Source organism: Dendropsophus ebraccatus, chromosome 1, assembly GCF_027789765.1.
Source record: "Dendropsophus ebraccatus isolate aDenEbr1 chromosome 1, aDenEbr1.pat, whole genome shotgun sequence".
Lineage (NCBI taxonomy): Eukaryota > Metazoa > Chordata > Amphibia > Anura > Hylidae > Dendropsophus > Dendropsophus ebraccatus.
Window position 1 is genome coordinate 45,280,837 of NC_091454.1, and position 18,924 is coordinate 45,299,760.

Genomic DNA, 18,924 nt, shown 5'->3' on the forward strand with positions numbered 1-18,924 from the left:
AGATGATGGGAGCTGTAGTTCAATGTATATGGTCCGGATCGGCGGGAATGCGGCGGATCAGCGTGTGGCGGATCGGCGGGAATGCGGCGGATCGGCGGGCTTACTGTGTATTGAATGTATTGAATGAATACATTTATGCAATACTTTGGGTAGCAAGGACACTTGCTCCCCAAAGTATTCCATAGATGTATTCATTCAATAAAGCACTGTACACTACATTACATTACATTACATAGAAACCCATAGAAACAATAAAGTCCCATAGACTTCTATATAGAGAGCGCCCCCTGCTGGACACTCCATAGGAATTACACCCTGGGTCGTGACGTCACTTCTTCAGAGATATTTCTAACACTTCCTGATCTACTAAATTAAGGGAAATAGCAGTATATGTGCATTTCCCATAATTAATGTACATTAGAAATTTGTATAACTTTTCATAAGTAACAACATATCAAAAATTAATTTTGGCCGGACTTCTCCTTTAAATAACTGAACACAGCATCAGATTTGATGCTGTGTTCAGTTATTTAACTGAAATCTGCTGCAGAAAATCAGCTGCAGATCCTGTAGGTGTGAACGCACCCTTACGGTGCTTTTACACAGAGATTTATCTGACAGATTTTTTAAGACAAAGCCAGGAATAGATTTTAAAAGAGGAGAAATCTCACTCTTTCCTTTATGATCTGTTCTCTCTTTATAGTCTGTCAGATAAATCTCTCCATGTAAAAGACCATTAGTGTATGTGCAGTTAGAGAGTTTAATTGTGGAATGAAGGAAGGCTGGATGGCAATTAAATTAGAACTGCAATGAAATGATCAATTAAAGGGGTGGTTTGTGAAATTATTCACAAAATAACACACATTACAAAGTTATACAACTTTGTAATGTATATTATGTCTGCTAATCACCTCCTTCCCCGTGTCCCACCACCCCTGCACGTGTACCCAGAAGTGTGGTGCATTATACATACCTGATCCGTGTCACGCCCGTCCGCCATCTTGATGTCATCTTCGGACGGACGGCCGAACTACTCCAACCGTCCCTAATGCCGGCCACCCTCTGCAGCGTAACTGTGCTCAACCAATCGCGGCTGAGCATCTGATGACGCTGCAGAGGGCGTCCGGCAATAGGGACGGTCGGAGCAGTTCGGCCGGCCGGCTGAAGATGACATCATTGGCACAAGATGGCGGACGGGCGCGACACGGATTAGGTATGTATAATGCACCACACTTCCGGGTACACGTGCGGGGATGGTGGGACACGGGGAAGGAGGCGATTCACGGACATAATATACATTACAAAGTTGTATAACTTTGTAATGTGTGTTATTTTGTGAATAATTTCTTAGCGCCGCACTACCCCTTTAAGGAAATGAAACTATCCATTCACGTTGCATTACTGCAAGCTTGAAAACACCCTTATAGAAATCCCCAGGCAAGCCATCTGCACCCAATACAGTTTGATTAGGAAAAGTTCCAGGGCATCATCCTGTTCCTCTACAGTGTAAGGTCTACCTAGGGAAAAGCAAGACTAAAGGAAAACTATTACAACCACCTGGTCTGTATACAATTATTAAAGTTCCAGCAATTTCTCTCTCTCATTCACTAATGACAACGAAAGCTGCCACAACTAAAGAGTTAGTGCTCTCCAGGAAGGCTTCAGTTACCTTAACTATCTCCACATAATCACTAGTTACATCAAATAATGTACTTTCGACAATTCTCTGCCTTACCATGTAGCTTTATGTACTGAGCTTAACCCCTTAAGGTCAAAGCCAATTTTCGTTTTTGCGCTTTTGCTTTTTCCATTTTATGTTTAAAAGTCCATAGCGCTTGCATTTTTTCACCGAGAGACTTATATGAGCGCTTATTTTTTGCGAAACCAATTGTACTTTGCAATGACCGGCATTATTTTTCCATAAAATATGCTGCGAAACCGGAAAAAAATCATTTGCGCTGTCAAATTGAAAACAAAAACGAATTTGTTTTGATTTCGGGGAGTTTTGCATTTACGCCGTTCGCCCTATGGTAAAACTGACTTGTTATGCATGTTCCTCAAGTCGTTACGATTACAACGATATATAACATGTATAACTTTTATTGTATCTGATGGCTTTTAAAAAAATCAAAACATTGTTAACAAATACACGTTCCATAAAACCGCTCCATTCCCAGGCTAATAGCGCTTTTATCCTTTGGTCTATGGGGCTGTGTCAGGTGTCATTTTTTGCGCCATGATGTGTTCTTTCTATCGGTACCTTGATTGCGCATATACGACTTTTTGATCACTTTTTATTAAATTTTTTCTGGATTTGATGCGACCAAAAATGCGCAATTTTGCACTTTGGAATTTTTTTGCGCTGACGCCGTTTATTGTGCGAGATCAGGAATGTGATTAATTAATAGTTCAGGCGATTACGTGTGCGGCGATACTAAATATGTTTATTTATTTATTAATTTATATTTATAAAATGGGAAAAGGGGGGTGATTTGGACTTTTATTAGGGGAGGGGATTTTTTATTAATAAAAACACTTTTTTACTTTTTTTTTTTACATGGACTAGAAGCCTCCCTGGGGGGCTTGTATATACATAGCACTGATCTCTCATAGAGATCAATGCTGTGTATATACACAGCAAAGATCGATTAGATTGGTCATAGATTGCTATGGCCTGCTGCAGGCCATAGCAATCTATTGCCGAGCCGGGATCAGCGTCATTCCGACGCTGAGGCCCGGCACGGGCAGAAGAACGGATCTCCCCCCCGCGATCGCATCGCGGGGGGGAGATCCGACCCACTAGACACCAGGGATAGTGTGCATAAAGCACTTCAATGCAGCTGTCAGGTTTGACAGCTGCATTGAAGTGCTTAATTAGCCGGCGCGGCAACGGGACCCGCGCCGGCTAACAGAGGCACTGCCCGGCTGCACGTGTCAGCCAGGATCAGCGCCGTTCAGAGCGGGGTCCCGGCGGGACCCTGCTCTGAACACCCCCCGCGGCACCATGACGTATCAGATACGTCATGGTTTGCTAAGGGGTTAACACATTGATTTAAGAAAACAAGACATAAATTATTAAAAGTCACTATACTTGGGCAACTGAACGCTGAGGTCCAGATTTATCAAAGGGTGTACAATTTGGACTGGTGCAAACTGCCCATGGCAACAAATCACAGCTCAGCTTTCAGCTCTGATAAAATGAATGAGGAGCTGTAATGGGTTGCTTTGGGCAGTTTGCGCCAGTCTAAATTTTTCACCCTTTCATAAATCTCCCCCTAAAACTCAGGAATTACCACAAGCAAAAGATTTTTTTTTTACATCTTTACTTAAGTGTTTAAAGGGAACCAAATCAGCACAATTGTGCCGATATGGTTCCCAAAATCCCAGAAACATAGTATAGAGCTACTATGCAGCTTGCAGTACGTATCAGAATACTTTTCTCCTTACTAAAGCTACTGCTGCAGCATCGGCTGGTACGTGCCGCAAGCTGCACAGTAGCTCTATACTATACTATGTGTTATGGTTCCCAGAATCAATCGTGCTGATTGGTTCCCTTTAACATCCCCCCTTTAACATCCCCCATGTGTTATGGAAAGGGCTGGGTCTAGGCTCATGCATTTTGTGGCCTTCATTATGCCATGTTCACGTTCTCGGTCCTATGAGGAATTCTCGTAGAGTAGTGCTTTGGCCGTTTGGGATCTCACTGCATCATAATGAATTATGAATTAGTCTAAGATATGCAGCCAGCAAATGGACTATATATCACAGGCTGTACATGGTGTGTGGACGAGGCCTTAGACTCAAGTTGTTATTAATATTTTCACAGCTCCTCCATATGCCAGCATCATGACATGTCGGGGAGGATAAGGGGGGGGGGGATTAAAAATGGCATAGACCTTAGTTTGTGGTGAGGGGGAGATATGGAGAGTCTACAAAAATGCTTGAATCACAGATTACATTGCTTAGTACTGCTCTATAATGTCCTCCATACTCCTGCTGTTTCTTAGTATGTCATCTAAACTCCCGAAGGGGCAGAATCGCCTCTTCTCTGTATGTAAAATGTATAGGAGATCAGATTAGAAATTAGGGACAATTGAAAATTAGAGAGTACACCTGCAAGCTGCATATTGCTCCGAAATACTGCTCCAGTATGCCGAAAGTTACCAGAAATGAAAGGTACACTTGAAAGCCAAAATACATCTGTGACATCATTTCATCTGTGGAATATTTTTTCTTTGGATTGCATGAAATGTAGAGCAATAACCTGGCCTGTATGTTTCAGTAAACACCTCCATTTCCCATGAAGCACAAATTCTAGAGCACATTCTCCTGGAGGGTGAAACTGATAACTGTGTGTCACCATTTCCAAGGAACTGTCCCACACCGGTACAAGTTATTTTATACTAGATTTAGGCAGCAGTAAAAGACTAACGTTCAGCTTCATTATTAAAATACTATAACATCTGACAGGTCATCAGCACAAAAGTTAGTTTATTATTTAGGTTTATAATGAAATCCCTGTACACTTACCATCCCATTGAAGGTGATATTTGTCCAACACCTCCAGGAGGCATAGGGTAAAATGCTGGAAGATCTGGTGTTTGAGGAGGTCTGTGTGCACCTATAAAACAAAAAGCATAGAATAACTGAAAATAAAACACAACCAGTAGAACAGTGAGCATCCAGTCTTAAATTCTTAAATTTAAATCTTAAATTTTTGAACCGCGGCCCGGTTCCCACGCACAGCGCCACTTCTGATGTTCACGCACCACTAATAATTTCCAGTCTGACAGCGCTCTCTAATAAATCCCCATAGCAAAATTTTACAGTCCCCGACAGAACCAAGCCATTTACAATGGGGGATACCTCGCTTCCCTTCCCTGTACAATGTTCTCTGTACAGGACCCAGAGCATGCCTACAAAACTCAACCAAAGATATCGATTGTTCATCTCCAACGCCCATGAGACTCACTGTAAAACATCTCTACGTATACAGCTCTGGCAATATGGCTGCCTTCATAATAAACAAAATATTTTAAAAATTTGCAATTACAAAATAAAAACAGGTTAAAAAAAATAAATAAAAATCTAGATGACATTTCCTTTAAAGCCCCCTTTAACACCTTGATGACCAAGGACGTACATGTACGTCCTGTTTCGGCTAGGGGAGTTCAGATGGGGGTTGCACTAGTGGGGTCGCCCCCGACGCGATCGCACAGGAGCAGTCCCTGCATCCGATCTGCCAAGGCCCTTCCCCGTAATGGCGCTCGTCCCAGCTTGGTGATCTATTGTGCTTGTCCTCAATGAGAGATCAATGTAGTAAAAAAAAAAAAAAATTGCATATATGATAGAAAGCACAGATCACAGCACAAATAATGACCCCTCACCAATGGATAGAAGTGTTATAAAAGGGTAGTAATAGAGCAATTTTAAGGAACATTAACAAATGAAAACTTTAAAAAAAAATTAAAATTAAAAGCCATCAAATAAAATGGAAGTTATATAAGTTGCATTTCGTTGTAATCGTACTGCCTTGAACATATATAACATGTCAGTTTTACCATAGGGCAAACAGCGTAAACATGAAAATCATCATATAGCTTTGTTAACAGAAAAATTAACTTATGGCTCTTGGAATAGCAGGTCCTAAAGGCCAAAGCAGGTTGGTCCTGCCAAAGTTAAACATATCATGTCCATATGCCCTTGTTCCACTGTTTTGTAGTTACAACTGTCATATGGACATTTTACATCTACACTACTTTGGTAGATCGCATTGCTTTTTTTTTTGCTACAACTATATGTTAACATACAAATGCAGTTGAGGGTGACCACAGCCTCCTACCAATGTGTGGGCAAACTCCTGTCAGCGTATGTGAAATCCAGGGGCAAGCCAAATACATAGCTGTTGCAGCAAGACTGTTTCCTGTCTTATACAGTTTTTTTTCAAAGGATGACTGGTTGCTCTCAATTATGGTATGATGCACTTTCCATTTTCATCACCACATGAACACATCGCTCTTCACCTGCTGACAAAATCTACTTCCTATCCTCAACCCATGCAAAGCATATTATGAGTTGTTTATGGCTCTTACTTTTTACTGGCTATGCGATCCTCACACACAGTTTTCTGAAAATACTTGGATGTTTTTATGGCAGCTTTCCATTCAGTTTTCTGAAGCCAAAGCCAGAAGATGATTCAAGAGGAATAATAAGAAGAGACCTCTTCTCCCTGCTTCTGGGTTGGGCTTTGAAAACTACATAAAAACTGCACGGTCTATTTTCAAAGTGCTGTTTGCAACACCAGGATAAGGAATATTTCCTCTAATAAACCATTCCCAAACTTGAATCATCAAACTCACATCACTCTGTTGATAAGCATATGAGTGATAGTCTGCTACCCAGCAGTCTCCGGACAGGTTCTAGGGATAAAGTTTAGTGCATTAAACAGATTACTGTTTAGGTAAAGTTTATATTCCATATTCTTCTTACTACCCTTTAACTAGTGAGCAGGGCAGTTACTTTTTTTATTTTTTTTTTTCTCACCAAGTCTTCATCCTTTAAAAAATAACTTTCTGCCAGACAACACCTCTAACCATACATTTGGTAGAAACACAGGGCTAGCATGTTACTCTTTCACCTCAGCACTGGAATAGAACATCTGTAATAAAAAAAAAAAACAACTCTTAATGTGGCACATATCAAGAGTTTTTATCAGTCAGGATCTGAGTGTTCAGACCCTGACCTATCAGTAGAACAAGCTGCTGCCGTGCACTCTTCTCCCACTCATTGTTTTTGTTACCCTGATAACACCTTTAAATGTGCTCATAAACAAGGTAATGACTGCATGGTTATCACTATGCTGACTCTGTATCAATCTATGGTAGCCCTAGACGATTTGGGCACAGTTTATCTAACTTCTAAGAACAATATCTAGTGTCCCTGTGTGTAGCACAATTTGTTTCCCACCCAAAACTTTTTATAATGCAATATAACTTTTTTTTTTTTTTAAACAAATGGTGACGTAATGGTTTGCATGCAGTGGTCCAGCAATAAGAAACCAATTTCTGAACAGCAACAAGTTTTAGTCAATGACTGCTTTGGTAAGTGTTCTATTTCTTTCACATAGTACTATTATTACACATAAAAATAAACATTAAAGCGAATGTACCATCAGGAAGATGGTACGGCGTTCTTCTGTCCACGCGTACCCAGCCGAAGCAGAAGCACTGGAGGCGGGCCGGGCCGCTCCACTCTATGACGCGGCTCCATTGATTCTAACGGAGCAGTGTCAGAGGGGCGGGGGATTCATCCCACTGGGAGCGGCCGGGCCTGCCTCCAGTGCTTCAGCCCTGGCCCAGTACCCATGGATAGAACGGCGCTGTACATGGCAACCGGGTCGCGGTTCAAAAAAAATGGACCGAGGCACAGTTTTCCCTGTGTCGGCGCAGATCTATCCATGGGTCGTGTTAAATCGAATGTACCTATAGTATTGTATTGGCCCCCAAAAGTTATACAAATCACCAATATACACTTATTACAGGAAATGCTTATAAAGTGATTTTTTTCCCTGCACTTACTACTGCATCAAGGCTTCACTTCCTGGATAACATGGTGATGTCACGACCCGACTCCCAGAGCTGTGCGGGCTGTGGCTGCTGGAGAGGATGATGTCAAAGGGACACTGAGGGACACAGGGCACTGGAGGGACACTGAGCATCCCCCTGCCATCATCCTCTCTAGCAGCCACAGCCTGCAGAGCTCTGGGAGTCGGGTTGTGACATCACCATTTATCCAGGAAGTGAAGCATTGATGCAATAGTAAATGCAGGAAAAAAAAGCACTTCATGTGATTTTTTTGTAATAAGTATATTGGTAATTGTTATAACTTTTGGGGGCCAATACAATACTTTAATAAAAAATTTCGCCGGACTTCTCCTTTAAAGAAGCTTTCTAGCTTTTATCATCTATTTACTGGGTATGTGGTAAAAGTTAGACTGGTTGGAGTCTGGCAACCGAGACCTCAACTGATAGGAGGAACACTCTACTTTTTAAATGCTTTCCAAACTTGGTCATCGTTCTATAAAACTTCTTCCCACCACAAACTGTTCCCTGTCCTTCCTTACCAGCAGAGTTAACCATTCTAGGGAACAGTGGGGTCTTAACCATGGGTGCCCGGTCACTCAGTATACCCTTGCCTGTCATCCCAGGCCTTCATACAGTAAAGCTCATTACACAATGGTGTTATTTGGTAGCTGTGTGATTGTTTGAGTTTAGATAAAGGGTCCTTTTAGACATCTCGATATTTTGGGGTAGGGGCTGGGGTGTGGTCGGGGACCCAATCCAAAGTTTGCTGTGGGGCGCAGTCATTTCTAGTTAAATACCCGGACATCCCTATCACTCATCTCACTCATCCATAAACTCACCAAGTTTTATGGGACTTTAAAGGGGTCAGGAGTTTCATGCTTTGTGAAGCACAGGCAGCATGAAAATGAAGACAGGCCCCTGATGTGTTGTGAAATGATGTGGCAAAGAAAATCCTTCTATATAGGAGAGAGATTGGGCGAGTCACCAGGGCAGTCTCAGTCAACTTCTCCCCACCCCCTCAATTTTTGTCTATAGCAGCATGAAACTCCTGACAGGTTCCCTTTAGTATTAGTGGCCTAGCCCATTGCTTCTCAAACTGTGAGGTGCCCCCTAGTTCCTGGAGGGGCAGATTTTACAAAAAAGTCACTATAAACTGCACAGTCCTTTCCCTGACTGAAACAATATATGGTTTAGGAACATAATTGACTCACTTTGCTCTGTTAGGGAGGCACCAGTACAAAAAAAGTTTGCCTAAGAATAGGCCATCAATATCAGAATGATGGAAGTCCAATTCCTAGCACCTTCACCTTCATTGGGGGGGGGGGGGGGGGGGGGGGCAGTGGTGCTAAATAAATGCTGCATACCTTGTTTAATGGGCACATAAGTACCATACCTTTTCGTAGCTCCTGCAGCTTTCCACATCTCAATCCTATGCATGTAAGGCTGGGTTCATGCAATCCATTTTTTGCAAAAAGATGAAAAACAGATGCATTTGTGTGCATCTGTTTTTCCATTGACTTCCAAAACATAGTCGACCTCATTTTTGTGTCCGTAAAAAAAAAAAAAAAACCTGATCTGTTTTAGGGTGCGTTCACACCTACAGGATCTGCAGCAGATCTGCAGCAGATTTGATGCTGTGTTCAGTTATTTAAATGAAATCTGCTGCAGAAAATCAGCTGCAGATCCTGTAGGTGTGAACGCACCATTAATCAGTTTTTTTAAATAATGGAAGTCAATGGAAAAACAGATCAAAACGGATGCACGCAAATGCATTTGTTTTTTTCATCAATTTTTTGCAAAAAATGTATTGTAAAAACGTATTGCAAGAACCCAGCCTAACTGAGTAGGTAGTACCAGGCCACAGATACAAATGGCCCCAGCAATCAGGTGTGTGCAGCAGCCCTTCAAACAACTTGATGCCAAAAACTGAAGGTGGTCTATCTGGAAAGATCATGGTTATTTCTTTACTGGGTTAAAGTTACCTTGTTTCTGGTTGAGGTCTGCAGGAAGATGTGGCGAATGAGAACTCTGACTGTATGGCTCGTTGTTGTATGGAATGAGAGGCGTGAGTGGGTGGACCCCATGCGATGGCTGTACCACAGGAACCTTACTTGACTAAAAGAGAAAATAAACATTGAATTATAACCATAGGAATTACACATTATTTATAAATGGAACTATAGCACTTCTTGTTTATATTAAATTCAGCATTCCCAGATCACTATTAAACTCAATGGAATCTTGGAATGAGCACAAAGCACTATTTTCAGCAGCCACGATGTATTACCACCATCTTCGCATAAGACCAGTCTCAAGATATGCATCTGATTGGCAAGAACAAAACACACCCCTCTCAAAAGAATACTGGCTGCTATAAATGCTGAATGTTTTCCATGGATGACTCTGGAAGGGCAGAAATTTCCCTGACAACGTTCTCCCTTATTGCCTGATCACCTTGTTATGCTAGAACTCCACGACAACATTTCCAAATACAACATTGTTGGGGTCCATCTGGGGCCTACTGCATCCATTGTACAAAGGGAGCCAGCCAAGAGCGGTTTTACCAAATGAGCATTTAGCAACTGCTATAAAACTTTAGAGCCCTTCTCTCCCCATACACTTGCATGCGCAGCTGGGAGGGCAGGGTAGAGATAACCATGGTTAACAGAAGAGAAACAATGATGCCAAGCTTCAGCCTCCTTTAAAAGTGTCCAGTGGTGTCATTCTTACTTAATCATGACAGATTGCTCAATTAACACAGGTGTGGGTGTTGATGAGGACAGGGCTGGAGATCAATCACTGAAACAATGTTAGCTGGTCCTTTTAAGGCAGGGCTACAATGATGTTAAAATGTGTTTTGGGGGATAAAGTTCATTTTCTAGGCAAATATTGAATTTGCAACTAATTGCTGTTAACCTGATCACTCTTTATAAACATTCTGGAGTATATGCAAATTGCCATTTCAAAAACAGAAGCAGTAGACTTTAAAAATTAATATTTGTATCATTCTCAAAACTTTTGGCCATGACTGTAGTGTTATCTCTAAGGTCCCGCTCACACTACGGAATCGGCACCCTTGTATCGACTCTGAAGGCAGGATTCGGCACCTATGTGTTTGAATGGGAGAGCCTTCCCATTCAAAGAGATTGAAGGCAGAATCCGGTTTCCGATTTCATAGTGTGAGCGGGGACATAGTACTGACTTCAGTGTGTTTTTGCATACTTTACCACTAACTAGGAATAGAAAATAGTAGGAAAATAAAATATATAACCTCTACAGCTCCCCAGCTCATCCTCTGATGTCACAGTAGGCTTGCCTGAATCTCTGGGCTCTAGCCCTGCCCCCTGAGTGATGGCACCATTTAGGACCACAGATGCATCTACCGCCTTATGATGAATGAAACTACAGAAACAGGAGCAGACAGGGAGTGAATTGAAGCAGGTGAAGGAGAGTAGTCTTCAATAAAATGAGATGTTCTGCAACTGCTAGAAAACCATAGGCCTAAAGAACCATAGCAGTGCCACACCTAACCTCCGGCTGTGTGTAGTATTACAACTCTGTTCCTTTCAAGTCAATGGACTGGAGCTGCAATACCTTAAACAAACTGAGTACATAAATGGCAGTGTTTCTGGAAGGCGGCAGCTATATTTTTCTAATCCTCGATAACCTCTTTAAGGGGAACCATTAATGATCATTTAGGGTTCTTAGTTACAATAATGATGTTATGAAGCATGCTACAGTTTTTTCTTGTCATTGCCTCAGTTTCCCTGAAAATGTAGCTTTATTCCTTCCTGCGCTGTATGTAAATCAGAGCTAACCCGGCATGTGGGCAGCATCTATCCCCTAACTAGTCACAGCTCCCAAGCTGTAGGTCACTCCCCTCTGCACTGTAATCCCCTCTCTGAATGATGAAGCAGGCTCCTGGCCTGGGAATCACACCCAGAAAAGCGGGATTACACCACAGAGGAGAGTGATTACAGCACAGGAGCCGTGACCAGTTGAGTGAGTGAGAGACCCAACCCATATGACTAGTTAGTACTGATTTGCATTCGGGGGAGAATAAAATTACATTTTTGGGACAACAGAGGCAACAGTAAATGGGCAGTTAATATGGTAGGAAACCCTGCAGCAAGCTTCATAACATTAATGCAATTCAGAACCCTAAATCCTTGCGCATTGTTCCCTTTAAGAGTTTTTTTTTTTAAAGTCACTCTTTATGTATTTGTATAAGTTTATTAAAAGATCACCAAAACATTATCTGAAAACACAATAGCACTATGACCATCATATAGAAATGCACAAACCTTAGCCACTAAAAAAAAAATGTACTTTAAAACCCAGATCTATGTAAACACTTTTCCATCAAGGGGAACTGGCATTTCCTGAAGGTGCATTAACCAGATACATTACCACTTTGAAATATATTTCTCTTAAATAATGATATCCTTTTAAAGCCATATTTTATCACATCAAAGGATTCTGAGGTAAAAGGCAGAAACGAATTTGAAACAAGCAGTAAGTCCCTTTGTTAGTAGACTGTATGTCAAGGAACATCTTGTGAAGGGTGGCATTAGTGGATTATGCCTCTTATGAAATGAGGCCAGTATAGATTATTCTACATTAGAAAAATTTAAACCACTTAAAAGTTTATAGAACACAGATATAGTGTTGCTGACTGCCATCTTTCAGGCTGTTTGTGTTCTTAGGGGCTCTTGAGTACTGCTCTAAAATATAGCAGTCCAACATCATTAACCTGATCAATCAACGTTTTGGGTAGAAGTTATATTTCTTCAAATCAAAATTTTGCTTGGAAATGCAGTAGAGTCAAACTGGGGAATTGAATTATTAATTGAATGGGGCTCATTTAAAATAGCAGTAGTGAGGAGTTAAGGGTCCATTTACACAGAAAGATTATCTGACAAATTATCTGCCAAAGATTTGAAGCCATTTCTGGGTTTGGCTTCAAATCTTTTGCAGATAATCTCTCTGTGTAAATGGACCCTAAGAGTCATATTGGCAAAGACATTTATACTGTGGAACAATGGGTGTAAATTTTGGCCGTTATTTAAAGGACAAGTGCCATGAAAAACTTTTTCCCAGTAATTGAAGCACATTACAAAGTTATATAACTCTGTAATATGCTTCAATCACCTATCTGTCTCCCTTCCCTGTCTTTTCCCCCCTCCACCCCCCACCAGGAAGTGTCCTGACTCACACAGACCTAATTACTGTCGTCACCGTCACCAGGCAGCTCCTTCTTGTGAGGATGAGTCATCAGCAGGAGGGCTGCTCTAGGTCCTGTTACACCAGCCTCCCCCTCCCCTCCTTGTCAGGTGACTCTGCTTGCTCAGCTTATCTTCTCTAGTGACATGACTCCTTCACTGAATCCACGGCAGCAGGAGAGCGGGTATGAGGGGAGGGGGGAGCTGCCTATGTGCCGGAGTCAGTCAGAGGGAAGATAAGCAAGTGAGATGTGACAAGTGATGGCTTGCAGTTGTTCAGCCAATGGGAGCTGAGCAAGCCTGTTACCTGACAAGGCAGGGGAGGGGGGAGGCTTGTGTAACAGGAGAAGGAGCTCAGAGAAGAGCTTGGCGACGGTGACGACAGTAATCAGGTCTGTGTAAGTTTAGTGCACTTCCTGGTGGGGGGTGGAGGGGGGAAAAGACAGGGAAGGGAGGCAGATAGGTGATTAAAGCACATTACAGAGTTATATAACTTTGTAATGTGCTTCAATTACTGGGAAAAAGTTTTTCATGGCACTTGTCCTTTAACCTTCTTACAACCAGGGGTCATTGATGGCTCAATACCCAGCTCAAATTTTGAAATTCAACCACAGGATCATAATAATCCTAATAAGCTGAAGCCGCCATTGGATCAGTTTTGTTCTCAGCCATAAGATAGTCTCGATAAAGATCATGATGATCCCATTAGCTAAAAAGCTCCGTCACCCTATCTGTTCTGTGTTTGCAATAGAAGCACCTATAATTCTTCTGTCCTGTCATTAAAATAAAAGGATTTGAAGATGCTGGCCGCTCTGGGGAGCTAGTGAAACAGTCAGGGGAGGGAGGATGGGCACAGACTGTGGCTTCAGTTTATAGGATCATTATGATCCTATAGCTGAAATTCAAAATATGAGAGATCGCAGTTTCAGGCTATGGGATCATGATAAAATTGTTTATCATGACGATCCCATTGCTGGAAACAGAACCAATAGGCTGTTAGAACTGCAAACAGCATAAGATGTCCTGCAGCACAGGGGGGCACTGTTGGTGAAACGTGTAAGAAAGCGCACTTCAGGAGAAATTAAAAACTTCTATCAGAGGTCCAAACCAGCATGGCTTTACTGAGGGCAAATAATGTTAGACTAAACTCATCTATTTCATTGACTGTCAAAAAACTGCAGGATACAGGTGGTGCCGTGGATATCGCCTATCTGGACTTCAGCAAAGCCTTTGCTACAAGAGCTAAAAGAGAAGTTAGAGTAGTGTATCTTCTGAGCAGTTGTTACAAATGGTTAGCCACAAGGGTCTGTTCTGGGTCCTATTCTTTTTAATGTTTGTAGGAGAAAGTTTGTTAGGTAAGGCCGTATTCACACGTTCTGTGTTCTGCACGGAACTCAGACGTGGAATGCCTGTTATGGACTCCACTCCACCCCGCCCGGGCAGCATCTGTGATAAGATGCTGGGAGCAGGGGAACTGCAGCAACTTATCACAGCAGCTAGAGGAGCCCAGTATGCAACATTCCCAGATGCCAGCTAAAAATGATAGCTGGCAGCGAGACCCAGAAGCAGCGTTACGGGGGCACGGAGACAGGGGGACTTCTCTTTTAAAATCGCCAGGCCAACTAGGCTTAAGGGAAAGCTGATCGTTTGCTGGGCTGCATACAGTAGCTAGAGATATAACCAGTAGGAAGAGGAAGATCTATAAGCTTAAGAAGAGGTTGCATGTGATTGGCCCAAAGATTAACATCGGAGTAGAGCATCTTAGCATAGATATAGGGTGGTAGCTGCCAAACTATTTTTTAACTTTTGCCTTCTTTTGGAATAAATGGGATATGCACCTCTACGGACAAGGAAATAAGCACCACCTAGCAGAGCATTACACAGTGCTATAAACTGTGTGAGTATAGATGTACAGAAAGTATTATAAATGAGTGACAGCAGGCCATCAGGGCCAGAGCTTTTGCCCTTGGGTATTGAGGCCAGTAATTCAGATACCTCTTTTTCTTTAACAATATAATAAGTGACAATAAGTGTTCCCTATCCTTCAAAGACAGATTGTAAAGACAGATTGCATACACAGCATCCTTCTGTGTCTGTGATGGCTGCCAGACACAGGAGGATGCTGTCCTTCCCCACCGGAGTGCAGGCCACACGCAATGACATTTCATTGCGCACCGCCTGCAGGAGAACACGGTTATATATATATATGCAAAACTAGTGGGCACCACTAATAACAATAATGAAGTGCTAAACCAATGCATATAAATAGCATACAATCCTCTTGGAGAAAAAAAAGCATATGCACAATAATGGTAGGGGTGATTCCTTATCCCATCTGACCCTCTCTCTACTTTGTTGGAGTGAATATGGTGAATTCTTTCACATTTTTCCCCCCTTTTAATTTTTTTTACCATTTTGTTGTATTGTGTCTCACTGGTCTTCTGTTACCGTAGAGTCATTCAATTGCTATCAGTGCATATACAGTCCAGGGTCAGGTTGGTAGATTAGTCCTAGCTGGAATGCCAGAAGGACTTTGGTTTTGACATTTTAAGTGATTTTAACGTAGAGCAGTAAGAAGGGGTTTGTCTCCCTTGTTGTATTGCTCCTGTACATTTATATTCATATGTGATTTTTTGTATCTATGCTAATAATGTAATAAAGATTTCTTGTGATGTGCTACCATTATTGTGCATATGCTTTTTTTCTCCGAGAGGATTGCAGGAGAACACTGGCACAAACTAGAGGACAGAGAAGAGGACCAGGGCAGCGTGGGAGTGGAGAAAGGTGAGTGGGATTTTTTTTTTTATTATTATTTGGGACAGACAATGGGGGTCAACTAGACTACCAGGGACATCACTGGGGGGTTAACTAGACTACCTGGGACATTAATAAAGGGTTAACCTGACTACCACGGACATCACTGGGGGGTTAACTACAGTTACCAGGGGCATCACTAAGGATTCACAGGTACAAGGGGCATCACAGAGGGTTAACTACAATAGCAGGGGCACAATACTTTGCCTTGCCCTGGGTGCTGCCAACCCACAGTATAATATTGAGTGCAGCGGCCCTTATTAATGCCCAAATGGCCCTCGACAGGGAAAAGGTTCCCCACCCCTGATGTAAAGGAGAAACCAATCTCCTACCTACTAGGAGGAGGTTTAACCAGTAGAAAATGAAGATTGTGATCCCGCTGAGTTCTAGTGAGACCACATCTGGAATACTGTATCAAGCTCTGGAAACCTCACCTACAAAGAGATATTGATAAAATCAGGAAAGACTTGAATGGAAAGGGGGACATGATCAAAAGGACTAAAACTTTCAAGAGGGAAGTGTTTCTAATAAACTGAACACAACACAAACCACAATCTAAGGTTAGTTGGGGAAAAATCTGAAAAACAAGAAAATATTACTTTACAGAAAGAGTAGTAGATGCTTGTAATCAAACTTTAATAAAGGGTTTAAATATTAAGATAATTAACCCCTAAGATAAACCCTTTGAGCTTACTCAAGGTACAAGGCAGGGGTGGACCCTCTGCTCTTAGCCCCGACTCCCTGGCTAAAATTATGAGATCAGACCCAAATATGGAGGGGTTTGGGGCAAGGGGTGGAGGAGACTGTCACTATACGCTCATGACCTGCTTCTATATTTAAAGGATCCAGAGGTTGCTGTCCCAAGAACTATGCAACTATTACAGGAAATGGTCCCATGCCATTAGATAATGGCTGAATATGCAATTTTCACCATTAAGAGTTTTGGAGGAAGGAGGGAGTTTTACATATTTATGGATTAAGATTTTCAGGAGAATAATGTATTTGAGTTAAATACAAAAAACTTCAAAAGGACTGGAAAAAAAATAGAGGCATGGCAAAGGCTCCCAATATCCAGAATGGAAAAAGCTGTATTAAATCAAACAGTATGTATACCTAAATTACTGTATTTGTTTGGGCTAGCTCCCATATGGATTGATGAGAACTATCAAGGGAATTTGAGCAGCTATTAATTCTCTTGTATTGGGGAATAATGGGGTCCACATGAATCTGGAATTGCTTTGTCTCCCAAAAGAGAAATTTTGATAAATTGGAAAAAACGTTTTAGAATACTGAACAGAGGAGATGCTGTACATTTTTTTCTATGTTGTTGGAAGCAGGGCTACTTAAGGGAGGATGAAAAATTGGAAATGGTTAAAATTGTTAAAGCCCAGAAATTATTTTGCAAAATATTAAAACTGGAGGTTATTCTTAAAGAGGTTGTCCAATTTTTTTATGGAAAGGGAAAGATTTGAAGCCAAAGCCAGGAATGGACTTAAAAAGAGGCGAAACCTCAGGCTTTCCTTTATGACCCGATCTCAGTTTCTGGCTTTGGCTTCAAATCTTTGTCAGATAATCTGTCACAATCTTTCTGTATAAATGGACCCTTAGGGGCCTATTCCACAGAGCGAAAATCGTCCAATTATTGCTCGGTGGAATAAAGAAAACGATCAGTCGATGATCGTGTCTTCGGCTGATCGTTTATGTAGGCCCAAATCTAAAATAATCAGTCACCCACCGCATATCGTATTGTGGAATAGCGGTGCGCAGCGGGCGACCGACGATTTGAGAAGCAGCATACATTACCTAGCAGGGCTTCTCCTCCACTCAGTCTTCCTCCCCGGTTCCCGCGCGGCAGCATCAGCTTCGGTGCGGCCTGACTGAGCTGTCAGACCGCTCAGCCAATCACTGTCTGGGACCGCTCCGGAGTTGATGCTGCGCCGCAGGACCCGGGGAGGAAGACAGAGTGGAGGAGAAGCCCTGCTAGGTTATGCTTATTACTTATTATATTTTATATTACCATCTAGCTTCTGCTGAACAGTCTGTTTACTCTGACCTCGGTAACTACATTTGCGAACAGTTGGATAACTATCCGGCCCGATAGATGGCTTTCACAGACAACAACTGATGAGTGAGTGATCCTTTTGTATCTACATACTTAGCCAGCGTATTTGATAATACTTTAGGACATTTAAACTTGTTTTTAGGACACTTGGACTCCATTATGGTTTTTAGGACACTTAAGCTTCATCTTATATTTTTGTTTTTGTATTTATCATATGTTTTTAGATATTAAATGTCTATTTTTGTATAGTACCTACTATCATTGTAGTCTTCTCCACACTCTACCAGAACAGGTGAAATCTCTGGAGTTTATAGTTGGTGGGACGAGATTACTTTTTCTTTGTTTACATAAAGAACTTCCAGATCACAGGGGTCAGCAGTGACATCACAGTTCTGCAAGCCTGTAGCTCCACCCCCTCCTCTGAATCTAGCCCCACCCACTCTAACCATAGGCAGGGAAATGTCTTCCTACAAGTGTCTTTTGAGCAGCATGGTGGCTCAGTGTCTGCCAGTTACTTATATTATTAAATACATTCGTTTTTTTTTTTATCTTTTATCTTTTGTAGGACTACAAACACCCAGCACACATGTACATGTTACATGTTAGTCCTGGATTACATATACTCTACAGTAGCCATCCTACAGGTGGGTGGGGTTTCTATGAGCCAGCATTCGGCTGCACATTTCAGCAAGAAACAGATAGAATAGTAACTGACATGAGGTGAAGTTTCATCTCTCCTCTCCATACTACAGACAGCAGCAGCAGCACTGACCTAACACTGTAGATCTGTACACTAAAATACAAGCCTGTGCAGAGGATCAGGTAAACAGGTAAAAAGGCCTTTAAAAATGAAACCTAGAATCTGACTGGTTGCCATGGGCAACTGTTTCCCTATTCCTCTGCACAAATTTTGATAAATCCCCCCCATAGTTTATTTATATAGCTCCAACCTATTCTGCAGTGCTCTACAGAGATTGTAGTCACTCATCTTGCTCCCTGTCCCCATTAGGGGGGGGGGGGGCGACATACATGTAGCCACTATCCCAGGACCCCAACGCTACAAAGCAACATAGCTATCAGCTGCTGGTCTCCTCCATGTCATGCTGCCCTTACTGCTGCAGTTTATACTGGATCATATGTTAGCTCCTCCTACAGGGGTGGTGCTAAAAAAATGTGGATGCATAACCCCGCCCACCTGATGACTCACTGTTCCCTCACTAGCAGGAATAGGAAACAGAAAGGG

The 18,924-nt window shown here is 42.1% G+C and overlaps 1 protein-coding gene across 9 annotated transcripts in view; it reads right to left on the bottom strand.

Moving 5' to 3' along the window:
- The window catches only part of TCF7 (transcription factor 7), a 186,830-nt gene that overhangs the window by 62,696 nt on the left and 105,210 nt on the right, over positions 1–18,924 (bottom strand). For all 9 annotated transcript variants that reach the window (XM_069970182.1, XM_069970168.1, XM_069970134.1 and 6 more), the window contains 2 exons: positions 9,566–9,698; positions 4,531–4,621 (listed from right to left, as the gene is read on the bottom strand). In XM_069970182.1, coding sequence (XP_069826283.1) covers positions 4,531–4,621; positions 9,566–9,698 — 224 coding nt within the window. The remainder of the gene's footprint in view (positions 1–4,530; positions 4,622–9,565; positions 9,699–18,924) is intronic.